Raw genomic sequence first — 20,267 nt, 5'->3', positions numbered from 1 at the left:
TTGTGCGTGGTTTTTGAAGTAGTTTGGAAGATAATTTGGAAGAATTTCGGGCACCCTTTCGTTTTGTTTTTGAAGTAGTTTGAAAGAAACTTGGGATCCCTTGTCGTATTTTAGAAGTAGTTTGAAAAAATTTCGGAAACGCTTGTCTTATTTTTGAAGTAATTAGAAAGAATTTTGTGGGTCCCATGCGTCTTGTTTTCGAAGCAGTTTGAAAGAATCTCGGGGACCTTTTTTGCTTTGTTTTTGAAGCAGTTTGAAAGAAATTTCGGAATCCTTGTGGTTTTTGAAGTAATTTGGAAGAATCTCCTGGATTTCTTTAGTTTTTAAAGTACTCTGAAACAATCTCAGGGACCTCTTGTGCGTGATTTTTGAAGTAATTAGAAAGAATCTTGTGGACTTCAATTGTCTTGTTTTTGAAGTAGTTTGAAAGAATCTCGAGGACATCTTTTGTTTTGTTTTTGAAGTAGTTTGAAAGAAACTTGGGGATCCTTTGTCTTGTCTTAGAAGTAATTTGAAACAATCTCGGGGACCCCCTGGTTTTTTGTTTACGAAGTAGTTTGAAAGAATTTCATTCAGAGACGTTTGTCTTGTTTTTGAAGTAGTTTGAAATAATCTCAGGAACCTCTTTTGCTTTGTTTTAGAAGTAGTTTGAAAGAAATTTGAGAATACCTTTTCGTTTTTGAAGTAATTTCAAAGAATCTCGGGGATTCGTTTTGTTTTTAAAGTAGTTTGAAAGAATCCCAGTGACTCCTTGTACATGGTTTTTGAAGTAGTTTGGAAGAATCCCAGTGACTTCTTGTACATGGTTTTTGAAGTAGTTTGGAAGAATTTCGGGGACACCTTTCGTTTTGTTTTTGAAGTACATAGTTTGAAATAAACTTAGGAATCCCTTGTCGTGTTTTAGAAGTAGTTTGAAAGAATTTCGGAGACGATTGTCTTGTTTTTGAAGTAATTCGAAGGAATCTTGTGGATCCCATGTGTCTTGTTTTTAAAGCAGTTTGAAAGAATCTCGGAGACACCTTTCGTTTTGTTTTTGAAGTAGTTTGAAAAAAACTTGGCGATCCCTTGTCTTGTTTTATAAGTAATTTGAAAGAATCTCGTGGACTTCTTTAGTTTTTGAAGTTGTTCGAAATAATCTCAGGGACCTCTTGTGCGTGGTTTTTGAAGTAGTTTGAAAGAATCTCTGGAATACCTTTCGTTTTGTTTTTGAAGTAGTTTGAAAAAAACTTGGCTATCCCTTGTCTTGTTTTAGAAGTAATTTGAAAAAATCTCGAGGACCCCTAGTGTTTTGTTTGTGAAGTAGTTTGAAAGAGTTTCAGAGACGCTTGTCTTGTTTTTGAAGTGGGTTGAAAGAATCTCGGAAACCGCTTTTGCTTTGTTTTTGAAGTAGTTTGAAACAAATTTTGAGAATTCCTTGTGGTTTTTGGTGTAATTTGAAAGAATTTCGGGTACTCATTTTGTTTTTGAACTATTTTGAAAGAATCTCAGGGATTCCTTGTGCGTGGTGTTTGAAGTAGTTTGGAAGAATTTCCGGGATCCCTTTCGCTTTGTTTTTGAAGTAATTTGAAAGAAACTGGGGGATCCCTTGTCTTCTTTTTCAAGTAACTTGAAATAATCTAATCTTTTGATTTGTTTTTAAAGTAGTTTAAAAGAATTTCGGAGATCCGTTGTCTTGTTTTTAAAGTAATTAGAAAGAATCTTCACATACCGGTCTTTCTGGAAAATTCTCGGTTTTCAGATGGTCTCATCCGCCTTTGTCCTTAGTTCACATTCCGGAAGTAAAAATAGGAAGGATTATGAAATCACGTATTCCAAAAAAAATAGATTTTTCCAAATTTTGAGATGACATCATCAAGTATTTGAAACGGATGAGGAAATAAATTCTAATTAGCCATAAGGTTAAAGCATGTACAAAATTTCATACGATTCGTTTTTGTAGTTTCTAAAATTAATTTTCAATTTTTTCCCAAAAATCTAGAAGCGTGGTGTTCAAAATAAGAGCGGTTTTGTTATTCACAAATTATTTTTAAGATTTTTTACTTGGTTATCTAGTAAAATTTTAATATGACTTCATCAAATTTTTAATGCAGATAAGCATACAAATTTTGCCATTTTACAGTCTACAGGACATTTTTAAAATATATAATAATATAAAATTTTGCATCACTCTCTAGAAGTTTTGGAGATTACTTGTATAATAACATCATCAACAGTCAACGGACATATGATACACGACAAATGACAGATGAAAATGGGAGAGCTATTTTTTGATATTATAAAAGCTGTGAAACGTCGACAAAAATAAAATTACCAATTCATCAAATAGAAGTAATTATACAGTACCAATTAATTTAATTTTGGTACATTTTCAGATTTTCTACAAAAAACATTTTATTACTTCCCGAGCGGAAGCAAAGGAAGTATTGTAAACGAGTCCGTCGGCCGACTCTCTACTTTTACGTTTTCTCGATCTTTCATGACCCCTAGAAGATGAAGAAATAGGTCTCCCGTTTCCGTCTGTCTGTCCGTCTGTCCGTCTGTCCGTCTGTCTGCCGTCCCGGATTTTTATGTGACAGATAATCTCCGAAAGTACTGGGCCGATTGTTGTCAAATTTTGTATTTGTATTAGTAATATCATGTACATAGATGGTAAAACGCTAAAATTTGTCTAATCATCCCTACCACTAATGTGATGACGTCACTTCAAAATTGTACATAGTAATTGGGTTTTAAATTATATCAAATATCATAGTCTTACACATGTAGTTTATGACTCCGGATTGAGATTTTACCCAAAACGTCCAGATTTTTGGAAAAAAAATCAAAATTAGGAAACAACATTTTGACATTTAATTTGGAATCTACAAAACCTAATGCTTTGAAATCTTCCCTTCAAAAAAATTGATGACGTCACCCCAAACTTTTGCTAAATAAATTCTATCTAAAATCTACAAAATATGATGAGTCTCTTCTTGTAACTTATCATTCCATTAATATTTTTTGGATTTGGATATACAGAGTGACTCAAAAAATTTAATGAATCCGCATATTTATTTTATTGATTTAATCAGGAACTACAAAACCGAATGCTTTGAAATCGTGTAAATGTTTTAAATTTATCACAAGCATGGTAAATTTTTGATCAAAATATATTTTCTCATCCCCTCTAAAAAATGGACGACGCCACCCCAAAATGTTGTTGAATAAATCCTATCTAAAATGTAGAAAATATGATGAGTCCCTTCCTGTGATTTATCATTCCATTCATATTTTTTGGATTTGCATATACCTGTATATGCAAATGATGAGTCTCTTCTTGTAATTTATCATCCCATTCATATTTTTTGGCTTTGAATATACAGGATGACTCAAAAAATTTAATGAATGCGCAAATTTATTTTATTGATTTAATCAAGAACTACAAAACGATTTGAAATCTAATGCAAAAAAAACATAATAGGCATGCAGTCGTCACGTTTCCGACAACGAGGGAAGTACTGTCTAAACTCTTTAGACCATTTTTTTTCTTTAATCGTGAAAGCATTGGTAAAGCTAATATACAACAATCCAGATATAAAAACCTTTGTATTTAAAATAGTTTATAAAAGCAGAAATGATAAATATCATATTAAAATAAAAAAACAAAACACTGTTTGGCCTTCACCCTAAGCTGCTCGAGAATTTACGTAAGACTCACTATTAGATTAAACTAGCCCAAAAACCATTTTTCCCAAAAAAAAGTCTTGAACTATTCTACTTATTTAATATATTCACCTCCATGTTCAGTTCTCATGCTTAAGGTTCATGTTTTCTCGACCTTTCATAACCCCGGAAGTATGAAAAAATAGGTCTCCCGTTTACGTATATCTAGCATCTATGTCGATTTTTATTACACAGATAATCTCCGACAGTGCCGGAGAGATTATCAAATTTTATGTGTAAATATACATAGGAATATTGGGTAGTCTAAAAAACTAATCAAATTTGTCAAATCGCCTCCATCAAAAATTTAAACACGTCACTTCAAAATTTTGCGCGGTAAATAATATTTAAATTTTATAAAATAATATGATCTTCTACTTGGGGTTTATGAATCTGCCTTGAGTTTCACCTAAACATTCAAATTTTCTAAAAAAAAATCAAAATTTTACAACAGCAATTTATACTAATATTAATATAAGAGGAGCGTCCAGTAAGCGATCGATGGGTCAGATGGTAAGGCGCGTGCTAATAACGGGAAGGTCTTTAGTTCGATCATCTCATGCACCACTTTTTTTCTTACACTGTGACTGGTATTATCTATTGTCCACTGGTAAACAAAGTAAACAAAATTTGTTTATTTAATTGTTTAGTTACTACTACAACAGAAATTACATATATTTATTAACCTCCTCCGAAACAAGGTATATTAAAAATATTGTTCAATTTGTGGTATTACTCGCAAATCTTACATAAAATATATATTTTCGTAGGTACTCAAAAATTATAACAGTTTATTTCTCTGTGTTTTTATTAAACAAGAGCTTCTATTTTGACGTCAAAGTTAATCTTTAATTAATGTCATAAGTAATGAAAGCTAACAAAACACATGATGCAACAATCCTCTGTAACGTAATACATGCGATCGATTGGAAACTATAGGTTTTACTTATAATGACATAGCATCACAATTCACCCTAATATATTATTGCAGAGTTACGTCATGATACTATTCAGACCATTCAGTCAACAGTGTAAAAGCTCATTTTGTGTGGAAAATTTTGGGGTGCTGTTGCCAACACGTGCACAGCCCCGATTTCCAGAATAGTTAGTACATTGTAAATACACAAATCCTTCACAATTCATGTTAATAAAATTATTATTTTTGCATATCTAGTCATATTAAAAATTCATTTTATTTGTTAAAATTGCATTATAAGTAGTAATTTGGACTTCATTCTAATCTAAGCCATCAATAGTGCTAATCTAATAATTTTAACAAGTTTTATATCATGTGCTTAGATGTAGACGAGATTTACTGATGTCATTGATAAAAATTAAAAACATTGGCGAACCTACGGCAGACCCTTGATTTGTACAATTTGCTCAGTGGGAGCAATTTTTCTTGTTACTGTACCTGAGTGTTAGCCGTTGTCGAATTCGTGTGCACCAAGGACGTTCCGGAAAGCCACTTCTTGGGCAAAGCCAGCAGGGAGTCGCGCCATCCTGCAACAAATGAAGAAAAATGAAAACCGCAGACCTCGTCTCATATAGCACCCCATTCCGCGGCATTAAGAGGGTAATTAATGAAGTTCCAGGCATTCCTTCGCATTCATAACATCGCTGTGGCTGGAGCCACTTATAATCGCGTTAATCCTGCGGGGTGCGTTTAATTGCTGTTAACTGCCATCCTTGGTCCTGATTTATAGTCGCGTTAAGCTTTGACGTTTATTGGGATGAGCTTGTCCTTTCGATGTTTACCCAGCCTAATAATCTTGTTATAAATACGGGTGTCAGCTGCGTCCTCGTCACAACCCCTACTAAAGTTTAAAGTGTAACGATTTATTTTGTGAACCTTGCCATTTTCGTGCCTAAAGGTCGCGTGGATTTGGGAGGAGGAATGCAAATCGCGGATCGATGGAAATGCGAAAATAGAGGTGGAAATGTGGCGAGCAGTGACAATAAAGTAACCTGACAAAGCAATCAAGCGAGGACGGCTGGATGGGGAGGACACCCCAAATAGGAACGGGAGATTAGCTAGATACATCACGGAGACCCGGCTTTCTTCTTGGGCGAGAGGGCTTGATTGGATCTGGGCGATTTTTCGCGGCGTGGCAGTTTTTACGAGGACGAAGAACGAATTGATTTCTGGCGATTAAGGAGAGCCGGAGCATTAAAACGTTTAAAGGAAAGTTTTTGTAGTAAATTGTAACGTTCGTTCAAAAAAAAAGTCAAGTGGAGATTACAGTCAGCCGGTCCTAGATTTACAGGGGTTGTGCTAAATTTTCTCCTAAGGTGCAAGTTGAGTCGATAAAAACAGGCAAATATTTTACGCAACATTTAATTCCGTTACAAGGAACATGAAATTCGTTTTGGATGGTAGCTTTGCACGATATGTATATACTTAGAAACGATACAGACGTTGATTTCGACTCAATGCAAATTTATTTTATATAGCAAGGGTTTTGAACATAATTTTCATGTCAATATAACTGTCAGTTAAATTTGGCAACTGTAATTAGAGGATTTTTAAAAACAAGATAAACTGTTCATTGTTAAAATTGATAGTCGCTTGTTGTGACAAGTTATAATTGTTCCGATTAATGTTAAAACACCAACTATAACTTTAGTTATGCTGCACGCCTAAATATAAACAGTGACAGTAAATCAATAAAACTTGTTTTTCAGTACACCCTTTTTAAAAACAAAAAGAGTTATGAATGAAACATGAATATGAATATGGAAAATTGTGAATGAAAAAAATAGAGTAGTTGTGGTAACCGAGACCCTAGGTTTAGAGTAGGTGAATTTTAAGTAACCACATTTTACTTGAATAGGCCCAGGCAACATGGAAAATAAACACTGCCTTGGCAGTTAGCGTGCAAAGTTGACATTATTTCTGGTGATCAATTTCAACTGACACTTTGGGCATCGTTCCAGAGATAACACTTGCAAAATGCTTTACCATTCTTTAAAAGCTTCAGTTTTAACTTACAATCATTACAAAAAAAAATGATTACGCTTTCAGGACATAATTTTGTCAGTTCCTGCTGTTTCCTGTGAACCTTGTTGTGAACAATGAAGAAAATTGTCTATGTAAATTTCGAAAGGTGTTGATCTCCAACCTGCAGCCGAAGAACGTCTAAAAGAGTGCTCCTTGTATACAGTAGGATGTAGCATATTTAAATGTTAAACAAGTATCGTTATTTTTTCTAATAGTCACTGCTAAATTATATGATCAGTTTTAGCGACAACCAAAATGTATTCAGCAATTTTGTACATCCATTTAAGTTACAATTTAATGAGCTCATCTCATTTTGACTGTCTTTTTATAGACAATCAATGTTTTACATTGGTTTATGACCAAACAGTTGATACAATACAAGGTTAGTTATGTACCAGGCAAATTCAAAGTTTTTGATTGTAGGTAAAATAAACAGGTCAAATAATTTTTCAAAAATTTTAGTTTTTTTTTCTCTTTTACAGAACAGACTTCTTTCCGAACATGTGAACGCGTGGAATCATTTGTCATCTACATTTTTCTTGCAGTTTTTAGGACAGACCGTGAAGAAAGTATAGTAAAAAAAAGTAAAAAAAGCAATAATTTTACAAGAGCAGAAAAAATCGCAGCTAAAAACACATCGGGTAAATGGTTACTTTCATATATTCTCGACGTTTCGTGACCCATGGAGAATGATAAAAATAGCTATTCTCTTTCCACTCGTCTATCTGTCCTCTTTTGTCTGTCATTTGCTCGTTATTTGTGTGGATTTTTATTGTCTCCGAAGCTACAAATTTGATTCCCGTTATATTTTATGCAGACCATAAATTGTCTAATCTCCCCCAACAACAATTTAATGATGTCATCTCAATATTTTGCTTCGTAAATGCCAATGAAATTTTGTCAAAGAACATATTTCTGCACTTGTGGTTTATGAATCCGCCTCGAGTTTTTACTCTAAGCATCCGGATTGACGAAACTGTAAAAACTGCTATATTTTAATTAGCGATTTGGGAAAAACTGCAGAAATTTCCGAAGAAACGAAGCCAAAAATGACTCCTGGATAACGAACAAGAAAATGTTCAATTAATTTTCGGAAATAGTTGGAAAATGGTCTAAAATGTTAAAAGTACCAAATCAGTCTTATCTTATCAAATACTAGCTCCGCTCACCCACCCTTTATTATCTTAGAGGATATGTCATTTGCCTAAATCATTCTTATCTTACCAAGTACTAGCTCCGCCCACCCACCCTCTATTTTCTTGGAAGGTTTGTCATCTGCCAAAATCAGTCTTATCCTAGCAAGTACTAGCTCCTCCCACCCGCTAGTACTTGCTAAGATAAGATTGATTTTGGCAAATGACATACCCCATAAGAAAATAGAGGGTGGGCGGGCAGGGCTATTATTTGATAAGATAAGACTAATTTTGGCACTTTTGACATTTTCGATCGTTTTTTAAACCAGAAGTCACTTTCGGCTTCGTTTCTTCGAAAATTCCTACCGCTTTTCGAAAATCGCCAATTGGAATACAGCTATCTTTAAAATAACTCGCTATAAAAATTTTGTAGACAAATAAGAAAATTATTCTTAATTTTTGTTTCACAAAATACAATTATTTCAAGATGGTACTTTGTAGTTGTTATATATTTACAGAAATGTTTAAAATTTGTTTATTTGGGCCAATAGAGAAGTTAGAACAGGTCAGGTGCATGAACTAAGAAATAAATTTTATAGAAAATACATAATATGACAAAAAAAGTTACGATTAGCGCTTTTTTTTACTTTTTTCACATCGGAGGTTCTATTATTAGTTTCCACTCCCACTGGACAGAAGATCAAAATTTTATACCTGGGTAAGAGCAACCCAAATGGTGTGGTTGAACGGCGTAGTTTTTTTTTTTCTTATACTAGTATTATCTATATTTTTTTTAACTTATAGGGGATATAAAATAAATCAAATTTCGCAAAATCAAGATTTATAAATTTTCGAAGAAGCTGGATTTGTTGAGTTAGTCCGGTCAAAATAGACATTTCAAATAACAAAAACTCCGACAGACCTGAATTTTGGTAGAAACCTTGGGTAGGCCAGTAGAAATAAAGTGGAAAAAGTCCCCATAGATCCCATGTGTGCTAAAAAAGTTATTCAAGGTCAAAGGTCAAAATTTTTGGTTTTTTGAACTTTTCTCGACAACAGTAAATTTTATCAAAAATATAGCTTAAACAAAAATTGTAGATCATAAAATTACCTACAAAAATTATTGTACACTTTTTTCCTAAGAATCACCACTCCCAAGATATCGCCGATATATCATGTAGAATGTAACTCCTTCAACTTTTAGAATGGCGATATCTTAGGAATGGTGATTTTTGGGAAAAAAAGTATAAGGACCATTTATGTAGATAATTTTATGCTCTATAATTTTTGTCTGAGCTATATTTTTAGTAAAACGTACCGTTTTCGAGAAAAATCCAAAAAAACAAAAATTTTGACCTTTGACCTTGAATAACTTTTTTAGCACACATGGGATCTGTGGGGACTTTTGGCATTTTATTTCTACTGGTGTACCCAAGGTCTCTACCAAAATTCAGCTCTGTCGGAGTTTTTGTTGTTTGATCACTATTTTTATGTCTATTTTGACCGGACTAAATGTTAGACCAATTTTTTGTAAAGCGTAAAAGTGTTCTATCTTTGCAGTTTCGGTATTATGTTGTTTAGAGTGGATAGCAAAAACATTTTGAGACAAGCATTATGTGATATATCACTTAATCGTATACTTAATTGGATCCAAAGTAAAAAATATACAGGGTGATAAATGCGTAAAATTTGGGGAGCATCTTTCTAACGAGAAATTAAGACGAATAATTCATAATAACATGTTTACAAAATGCCTAGTTTTAAAGTTACTGCATGTTTCATATTAGTAAATGAAGACTTTTTACAGAAATTATAATAAAAAAATGTATAACAAACGGAAAAAAACGAAAATAGCAAAAAAGACACATTTTAACTGAAGAAGAAAAGAATAATTCGTGGGGAGCTACACTGGAATTGGAAATCGTTTGATCCAGATTTCAGAAAAGTTGTATGAAAAAAATATATAACTCAATTTCCATTAACTTTAAGCATTTTTTACTTCCTGAGTGTACGCTAAGAAATTACTGTATTAAAGTCCATGTGGAGAATGACTACGTTTATGCTATCACGTTCTATGATTTCTAGAGTATGAAAAAATAGGTCTCCCGTATCTATCTGTTATTTAAATTTTATAAAATAATATAGTCCTGTACTTGTGGTTAATGAATTCGCCTTGATTTTGTTGGTAATTATTAGATGGCGGATTTTAGGCTGTAACAATTCAAGAAAAAAGTAAGCCAAAAAAGAGAAAATAGGCATTTTAGGCAATAATGTTTTATTAATAAAATTAACTATGCTATTTGTCTTTATATATTTACTAAGCATACTGTAAGGAAATATTTTCATAGGCTACATCCGGCGAATGGCTACTTTCATGTTCTCCCAACGTTTCATGACTTCTAGAGTGCGAAAAAATAGGTCCGTCTCTCTGTCGTCTGTCAACTGTTTTATTAGACAGATTCCGCAACTACTGGACCAATTGTCGTAAAATTTTATATATATTTTAGGAATATCGTGTAGATGATAGAACGCTGACCAAATCGTGGTCTAATCGTCTCCACAACAATTTAATGAAATCCACACAAAAGGTTTTTTAATAAATTTTATAAAATAACATCCTCCTGTACTTGTGGTTTATGAATCTACTTCGATTTTGTTTTTTAAACGGACTTGTTCTGTAGACACACAATACAAACTTCCATAAGCACAGCCGTGGTCTAGCGGTAACTCGCTTCGCAGATAAGAGGTTTTATTGATCAAGTTAACAATGGTTCATTCTATTTTATCGAAAATTTGAGAATACAGTAATGTTGCGCCAGCATACATTTCATAGGTAAACTTTTCGTTAATAAATAAACCAAAAAAAACATTTTAATAAAAGATTTGTAAATCACAAACAAAAGCAAAACCAACAAAAGAAAAATCCATTAAAACAACCAACTAAACACTAGAGAAGATGTTCAATATTCCTGCCTTGTGCATATAAGTAAGCTCGTAATGTTTCCAAGTTTTGATCATTTTTTGTAAAAGTTAATCATCATTACTTGCTAAGATAAAACTGAGTTTGGCAATGACCTACTCTCTAAGAAAATAGAGGGTGGGTGGGTGGGGTTAGTAGCTGCCAAGATAAGACTGATTTTGGCAAATGAGATACCCTTCAAGAAAAGAGAGGGTGGGTGGGCGGGGCTAGTACCTGCTAAGATAAGACTAATTTTGGCAAATGAGATACTCTCTAAGATAAAACTGATTTTGGCAAATGACATACCCTATAAGAAAGGAGAGTGTGGGTGGGCGGGGTTAGTACCTGCTAAGATAAGACTGATTTTTGCAAGTGAGATCTTTCTAAGAAAATAGAGGGCGGGTGGGTGGGGCTAGTACCTGGTAAAATAAAATTGATTTTGGTAAATGAGGTACTCTAAGAAAAGAGAACGCGGGTGGGCGGGGCTAGCACCTGTTAAGACTCATTTTGGCAAATGACAGTATCTTGGAAAATAGAGGGGGGAAGCTGGGGCTACTACTTGCTAATATAAGACTGATTTTAGAAAATGACGTATCCTCTAAGAAATTTAATTAAATTATTGTAGGTAAGCAGAGAAAAATTTTGTGCCTCGGTGGGATTCGAACTCCACGCCTCTCGCTCTCCGGGCAAGTATCCTAACCACTGGACCACAAGGCCACTTATCTTTCTCTGCTTACCGACGTGTTATTGTGCCGCCACATTATTATAAGGAAAGACATTAGAGGCTCCAAAGCACTTTCAAATTCTTTCCAAATAGGAATACCTAGAATATCAAGATTGTTTTAAATTTTTCAAAAGAAAAAAAACGAGGTCCAAAAAATTAACACTAAAATAGGTCAGGTCAGAATTTTCCAACAATAGAACACCAAAGTCCTCCAGAATTGTTTTAAATCATTTACAAAAAAAATCTCCATAGGCTCGCAAAATAATAGACTATGGGTATTCAAGAGACACCCGAATTAAAAAAAAATACTGCAGCACTCAAGATTTTTTAAATTTATAAAAAATAAAACGCTAATAAAAGCTCAAAAGATTTTTTAAAGTTCATCCAGCAACAATATGGAAACATGAAAGCCTATTTCAGAAATTAAAAGACATTTTCCCTATGATCTGCTCTCTAGTTATTATTATAATTTTTGTTTCTAGTAGTAAAGCTGTTACGAAACATCTGAAACGTGGGCCATGAACTAGTAAGAGCTTTCATTTTGTATTTTAGATTTTCGGAGTTCGATCTCCGACATATCCAATTTTTTTTTCTTACACTGTGACTGAGCACTTTGGCAGTCTACACACGTTTTTACTTTAAATTATGCGGGTTAGAAAAAGCTATATTCGTTGGACTATACTTGAGAGAATCTAAAAAGCTTGGATCAGTTTTTTGTATTAAGATAATCTTGTTTTTTGTTTAATCGCAAAATGTTAAAAATTCTTTTTTATAATTAAAAGATTAGGCAGATTATATATCAAATGAGTACACGCTATTGTAAATGATGAGCGTCTACCGTCTCCACTTCCCGTTGTTCTGAGTTTATGGTTTCTTAGCCTAATGCGTTTGTGTTAATGAAAAATCGAGTCCTGGAACCTCGAGCCAGTTCAAATATTGATGGCAGAGGAGTCTTTGACTATTTACCCTTTTCTTTGATAATATAAACGTTATGTTGAAACCAAGAAAGAATTTATTAGCACTCTACCAAATTGAAGAGGAGATTTCATGACAACTATAGTGCCACCAATATATATATTATTAATTATTATATATATTTTAATATCTCAGATAAAGAATAACACTCTGACATTTGAGTCAGTCACTATTTCCTAAACATTTTGGGTTTTTGTTAGTAGAAAAATGTACATTTTTTAGCATTTAATGGTAACCCTTCGATCACATCTGACTAATCGGTTTCGTATATTTGGAACCATCTTGCTCATTTTCCAGAAAAAATCATACAAAGAATTGTAATATTTTATAATATCAAATATAAACTCTACAAATAGCAAATTGGCAATACAAATCCCTGCAGGACCCCTCTTAAGGGTGGCGTCTGGTTCCGTTTCGCCCAATACTAAATACATTGAAAACATCGTCGTAGTTTCCGGAATTGCATTTTTAAAATACTGAAATCTCCAACCAAGTCAGAATCTAAGGAAACCTGCATTCTTCTACCGCATCACAGCTCGTTTAATGCCGATTTCTCGTTTCAATAGATTTTGACTTTTCGCGAGTTATTTACCTCAGTCGTGGATTTTTTAATATTATGAATGGTATCAAAAGAAAGCTGACACTTTTCCCCAGGGGACCTCCTATCTCAGAATGCAAAAAACTTCAGCACTTCGTCAAAAAATGCATCAATGTGCCGGTTAAAATGTGATGTAAAAGTTGTTCAACTTTATAATTTTTTTTTTTAAAAACTACATACTAGATATGAATATAAATATGGAGGTCCCCTGGACTGAAGTTTGTTAATTCGAAATATAATTTTTTTAAAGCGATATATCTCATATTTTTAAAATGCAACTCCGGAAACCGCGACGATGTTTTCAATGTATTTAGTATAGGACTAAACCGAACCAGACGCTAGCCTTAAAACCTGTACAGACGAAGGAAAATTTACCCCACAAACACAACCGCCAAGAAAACTTGAAAAGTAAAGAACATCATCTTTTATAACATATCATAATAATGAGCAAACTTGGACAAAAGAAGAGGCCTAGGTAACTAATTAAGAGCCATAGAGGAACCTAAGTTTCAAAGTTATTGTTCCATTTGAGAAAACAACTAAGAAAATCTAGTAATTAGTTTTTCCGGGAAAAAGCTGTCGGGGAAAGATAATAATTTGATGTTTTATATAATAAGATTTTTATATTGAAAACTAGTGCCGTAAGACTGCATCACCTTGACAGTCCTGACAGAACAGATAAATTAAATCAAAAATCAAAAATTTTGCCAGAAAATCAGAATTAATTTCTGAATTTTGACCCGTAATCGTTAAACATATTTAGACTCATGAATAAGTTCTACTCTACAGTTTCTCAACTTTTTCACTGAAGTGTTCTTGATTACGAACTTTTTTACCTGTAGTAATTTTCCGCCACGTGAAGTAATTTGTTACACATTCACACACCACAAACCGTCTACTAATATTTTCTTAAAACTTCGCTCTAAGCACTGCCGTCGCAATTTTCATTCAAAATTAAATAAAACAATTATTCCACGGGATTACGTCGTTTGCAGAGGGAGAAAGCAACGCGTCGAAATGCAACCGAGGCATTTCTTTTATTTGCTCGCGCCTCACGTACAACGACCGAGGTAAATCCCCGGAGAATCCGGCTAAAAAGTTCCCAACGCTAACTTTGTCTGCACACAAAGGAAACAGAACGGGACCGGGAGGGCTGATGTCTTCGGGGAACGAACAAGGACGAAAAACAACTTGGCGGATAATCATCAACGAGCCTGCAGGATTCTTGTTCTTGATGCACGCTCTTGTTCCTGCAAGACCATCGCTTGCCTTTCGCAGCAGGATTTACGGGAATATCGATCGAAGCTCTCACCTCACCGTGCCCTTATATTGGAGCCAATTTAAGGCGCGGCTTTATCCCTAACAAATCCCTTTCTACCGCCACCAGTTCACCTAAGTCGCTCGCTAAACGAAAAAATATCAGGTTCCATGCAATGGCTTAGATTAAAGGCACAAGAAAAAGTTTGATGGTGATTGTGCGATTTCTTTGTGGTTTCGAATTGCAGGAGAGTTTGCAATTAAGGTCGCGTGAGGCAGGATAACGAACCGGCGGGAAGAGGAGCCTGAATTCAAGACATGACCATTATAGTGGAAAGCGTCGTTAAAAACTTACTTTTAGTCAAGTGAGGTAAAGTTTGCAACGTTTGGGTAGGATAAGGTCAAGGGTTTTCCTATTTCAACTCACAACTGATAACATTACTGTATTATTTACTATGCAAAATGTTGAGGAGGACATAAACTTCGACAAAACATGAAAGTAGTCGCTCGACGTGCCAGTATTGTGTTAAAACGGAAGACGCATAACAAGCTAATGTCATTTTAGTCCTATATAGAACAAAAACAGTTTGATGTTTTCTTTCGGGGATGGCATTTTTCGTTTCCCTTTGCTTCGGTTGGCGCCCAGGGCATTCAGGGGATGGAAACTTGTCTCTACGCTGAGTTCCCGGGGGATTTTGCCCTGCACTCGATCAGCTCAGATAACAGCACTCATGTTCAGCCTTTGTTTGAAACAACTTGCACCATTACAACGCTTTCCCTAACTTTCGCTAATTGCTTTCAGGTCTGCGCTGTGAGTAATTGGACACTTTGCATGTTGTTATTGTTGCAAGGAAGGTCTTCATTAAAAGTTCATTTTTTAAATGTCTATTGCACCTGTGGGTTAATGTTCCTGTTTAGTTTCATGACTTCCGCGGCTTTGTAATTTATGTCGTGTGTTTGAAAATGAAGTGTCATTCGTGGTGACTATTTAGCATGGTTGGGTGGCTATTGCATTTTTTAATGATGCATTTTTTGAGAGAATTATATCTTTTTTGATTTTCTTGTCAATGTTAATAAATTTTTTGTTGACCTTATTAATTAAAAGAACAAGTTAAACAGCGAGTCGTAATTAAGGAGAAACTTTTTCTCGTGAGATGCTTTACACAAAAGTTGGAAAGAAATTTGAGGTTAGAACGGCGATCCGAGAAAAGAACGAAAGAAGCTATAGGAACGACGATGAACAAGAGCTTGGGGGCGGAAAATGTAGAAATTTCTTTGCATTTTCAGACTCTTAATAATATCCTAGAGGTCTGTTTTTCAGTTATGACAACATTGTTTTTAAAAAAATTCAGTGAGCTACGCCGCAGAATTAAGAATAACACGATGGTGAAGTTAAATCTGTTTTAAGATATCTTTGAAATATTGGTTCCTTAGTGATGTGTTTTTATGGAGACTTCCTAGAGAAACTTAACCACCTATTGCAAACTGTTAAGTCTGATTGTGTTAATGCCTTTCTTTGACGATTGGAAAGAAAATCGAAGAACTTTGTACAAGAATAACTAGAAAAATGTTTCAGGAAGAATGTTTTTGACATACAGTCGGACCTCGATAGCTCAAATTTCTTGATAAGTTAACTTATGTGTCAATATTATGTAAAGTAGTTTATAATAATGTCGCCAAAACGTATTTTAAAAAGAGCGTACCACAAATACGGATTAGTAAAAGATCCAAAACATAGAAATTGATGTGAAAGCAGAAACAATTGTAAATTGCTTTAAAAAAGCAGGATTTGGTGAAACTCGTCTGTGCGAGGAATGATTTTTTAAAGGATAGTTACACAAATGTCCAAGAGATGTAATGCAGATATAATAGAAAAATTTGGTTTTAATTCACTTTTTTTGGCTGTATGGGACAGAATTCTGAATTCGATACAAATGACGCAATTGAATAAAATATTCCAAAACAATTTATTGGAACAAAGTGTCCTGGGAACGCCGTGTTTGGTTCAATACATTTTCTCCATATTAACAGAATATTTAACAATCAATATCTTGATTATTCGTGAAAATTTTGGAACACGGTCTTCACCAGTGTTTTCAGCTGACTTATATAAATCGTAGAAAAAATATTGCAAAATTTTAGATTGTGTTGTGACTTTTCACAGTTTCAATAAAATCAGCCTTTTTATTATTCTCAACAAGACGATTTTTTTTGTTTATCTTAATTTCTCTAGCGTAAGTTACTTAGACACTGACACAAGTAAGTTTTAGCACAGGCTCCTCACGTGATCACTTCATCTGTTTAGTGATTCAGGTATACTCAATAACAGAACAACTCCGATGTTGAAAATTTAACTAATTTGTTAAAACTAGTTAAAGTCTAGTTAGGGGGATTAAGAATAATCAGAACTTTATTTAAGCGAGTTATAACGATGAGTTGACCATATATTTAGGCAACAAAAGAATATAATGATTATGAAACTACTTTTCCAACACTCAAAAAACTTTTCCTTATTTCCTAATAAATAATGTCAACGTGCTCCTCCAAATTTGGGTCATTTGTATAATTTATAAATCTAAGAGTTAGAAAAAAAGTTAAGCTTTTATGCGACAGTTTTAGATGAAATGGGCTAGTGAGAACAAAGATTCTAAAAATTTAAACTTCCTCTTTTGAAACTCAACAGTTTCTCACTAGCTTATAGAAAATAGAAGAAAGTAATATTTTTGAGGAAGAAAACTAGGTCACAATATTTGTACTTCCCGAGCCTACGCTAAGGAAGTATAATAATCGAGTCCATCAGACGAATGGCTACTTTTAGATTTTCTCGACGTTTTATGATCCCTGTTCTATTAAAAAAGAAGCAACTTTGGTGGATTGTTAATGTAGATACAATGTGGTGTCCCGCGAAACCGCTTTCAAAAATTCAAAAAGAGTTTCAATGACGTATGCAAACACCCATGTTTTAATGCTTTTCGGAGACAGACAAGAAAATCACCCTTGGGTCGGAAGTTCTAGGAAGTTTTGTAAGACGAGATACACTTCTTCCTGTTTTTGGTTAAAATTTTTGTTTTTTAGTTTCAGCAAAGGGCAATTAGTTAAATAAAAATGAATCGCAGTCGACGCCATTGTCTCCCTCAACATATGTAACTAGTGCAAGACCAGTTAATTCGCTATTTTTACGTCCCGAGCGTAAGCCAAGGAAATATAGCCAGTTTTATATTTTCTCGACGTTTCATGATCCCTAGAGTACCAAAAAAGTAGTCTCCCGTTTCCGTCTGTCTGGTGTGTGTATCCATTTTTATTAGACACGTATTCTCCGGACCTTTCTCTGGACCGATTGTTGTCAAATGTTGTATTTATATTAGAAATACCATACAGATGGTTAAGTTCTAACCAAAATGTTGGTGATAATCTCCACCAAAAATTTGATGACGTCACTTCAAAAAATTATATGTTTGTTTGATTTAACTGTTATACAAAAATATAGTGTGGTGTACGAATCCGCTTTAGACCTAACCGTTCAAATTTTTTACCATTAGTGTAAGGCATCCCGGTTGTGATCTACAGGTTACGAGTTAGGAATGCGGATCGGACGTCGCGCGTTCGATTCCAAACTTGGCCTTTCTTTTTTTTTTCTCTTTTCCTCTCGCATTGTGTATTATCTATGTTTATGGCGTCATAGCAATTTTTTTATTGATGAAATTACCCGACTTTCTCGGAAAGGTGAGAATACTCTCCTCTATGATTAAAAATGTAAAACCTTTTCAGGGGCGCCAAATATCTTTTTTTAAGAATGTGAAAGCTTCTCGGGGGCCCCAACTGTCTTTTTTAAAAATGTAAAACCTACTCAGGGGCCCCAAACGTCTTTTATTAAGAATGTGAAACCTTCTCGGTGGTCCCAATTGTCATTTTAAAAATGTAAAATCTTCTCGGGGCCCCAAACATCTTTTTTTTAATGTGAAACCTTCTCGGGACCCCAAATGTCTTTTTTTAATAACGTCAAATCTTCTCGGGTGTCCCAACTGTTTCTTTCAAAATTGTAAAACCTTCTCGTAGGCCCTAAAGGTATGTTTTTAAGAATATGGAACCTTCTCGGGAGTCTTAATTGTTTTTTTTTAAATATAAAACCTCCTCGGGGGCGCCAATGTTTTTTTTTAGAATGTAAAACCTTCTCGGGGGCCCAAATATCTTTTTTTTATTGTGAAACCTTCTCGGGGGTCCCAAATGTCTTTTCAAAAATGTAAAACTTTCTCGGGGATCAAAAGTGTATTTTTTTTTTAAATGTGAAAACTTCTCGGGAGTCCCAATTGATTTTTTTTATGTAAAACTTCCTCCGGGGTGCCAAATATATTTTTTTTAGAATGTAAAATATGTATTTTTTCAATGTGAAACTTTCTAGGGGGTCCAAAATGTCTTTTTAAAAATGTGAGACCTTCTCGGAGGCCCCAAGTATCTTTTTTAAGAATGTGAAACCTTCTCGGGAGGCCTAATTATTGTTTTTTTTTTAAATGTAAAACTTCCTCGGGGGCGCCAAATGTTTTTTTTTTATGTAAAACCTTCCCGGGGGCCCCAAATATGTATTTTTTTAATGTGAAACCTTCTTGGGGGTCCCAAATGTCTTTTTTTAAGAATGTGAAACCTTCTCGGGAGTCCCAATTATTGTCTTTTTTAAAAATGTAAAACTTCCTCGGGGGCGCCAAATGTTTTTTATAAAATGTGAAACCTTCTCGGGGGTCCCAACTGTCTTTTTTAAAAATGTAAAGTCTTCTCGGGGGTCCAAAGTGTATTTTTTTTTAATGTGAAACCTTCTCGGGAGTCCCAATTGATTTTTTTTATGTAAAACTTCCTCGTGGGCGCCAAATGTTTTTTTTTTAAATGTAAAACGTTCTCGGGGGCCCCAAATATGTATTTTTTCAATGTGAAACCTTCTTGGGGTCCCAAATGTCTTTTTTTAAGAATGTGAAACCTTCTCGGGTGTCCCAACTGTTTATTTCGTTTAAAATTAAAACCTTCTCGGGGGTCCCAAATGTATTTTTCTAAGAATGTGAAACCTTCTCGAGAGTCCCAATTATTGTCTTTTTTAAAAATGTAAAACCTCCTCGGATGCGCCAAATGTTTTTTATAAAATGTGAAACCTTCTTGGGGATCCCAACGGTCTTTTTTAAAAATGTAAACTCTTCTCGGGGGTCCAAAGTGTATTTTTTTTTTAATGTGAAACCTTCTCGGGAGTCCCAATTGACTTTTTTTATGAAAAACTTCCTCGTGGAGGTCAAATGTTTGTTTTTTTTAATGTAAAACCTTCTCGGGGGCCTCAAATATGTATTTTTCAATCTGAAACCTCCTTGGGGGTCCCAAATGTCTTTTTTTAGGAATGTGAAACCTTCTCGGGTGTCCCAACTGTTTATTTTGTTTAAAAATAAAACCTTCTCGGAGGTCCCAAATGTATTTTTCTAAGAATGTGAAACCTTCTCGGGAGTCCCAATTATTGTCTTTTTTAAAAATGTAAAACCTCCTCGGGGGCGCCAAATGTTTTTTCTAAAATGCGAAACTTTCTCGGTGGTCCCAACTGTCTTTTTACAAATGTAAAATCTTCTCGGGAGTCCAAAGTGTATTTTTTTTTAATGTGAAACCTTCTCGGGAGTCCCAATTGACTTTTTTTTATGTAAAACTTCCTGGTGGACGTCAAATGTTTTTTTTTAATGTAAAACCTTCTCGGGGGCCCCAAATATGTATTTTTTCAATGTGAAACCTTCTTGGGGGTCCCAAATGTCTTTTTTTAAGAATGTGAAACCTTCTCGGGTGTCCCAACTGTTTATTTTGTTTAAAAATAAAACCTTCTCGGGAGTACCAATTATTGTCTTTTTTAAAAATGTAAAACCTCCTCGGGGGCGCCAAATGTTTTTTCTAAAATGTGAAAC

At 34.3% G+C, this 20,267-nt stretch overlaps 1 protein-coding gene and 1 non-coding gene across 2 annotated transcripts in view; both read right to left on the bottom strand.

Annotated features, from left to right (window-relative positions):
* Positions 1-20,267, bottom strand: part of LOC135127359 (Choline acetyltransferase) — a 101,072-nt gene that overhangs the window by 50,753 nt on the left and 30,052 nt on the right. Inside the window, exon 4 of the mRNA XM_064053805.1 lies at positions 5,117-5,205. Coding sequence (XP_063909875.1) covers positions 5,117-5,205 — 89 coding nt within the window. The remainder of the gene's footprint in view (positions 1-5,116; positions 5,206-20,267) is intronic.
* Trnas-gga (transfer RNA serine (anticodon GGA)) lies at positions 11,439-11,512 on the bottom strand. The gene has a single exon. It is a non-coding gene; the product is annotated as a tRNA-Ser (tRNA).

Source organism: Zophobas morio, unplaced genomic scaffold (genome assembly GCF_036711695.1).
Source record: "Zophobas morio isolate AGI-343-1 ecotype UQ-CSIRO unplaced genomic scaffold, CSIRO_AGI_Zmor_V1 ptg000011l, whole genome shotgun sequence".
Taxonomy (NCBI): Eukaryota; Metazoa; Arthropoda; class Insecta; order Coleoptera; family Tenebrionidae; genus Zophobas; species Zophobas morio.
Note: the sequence above shows the minus strand (reverse complement) of the source record. Positions and strands in the feature narration are given on the sequence as shown.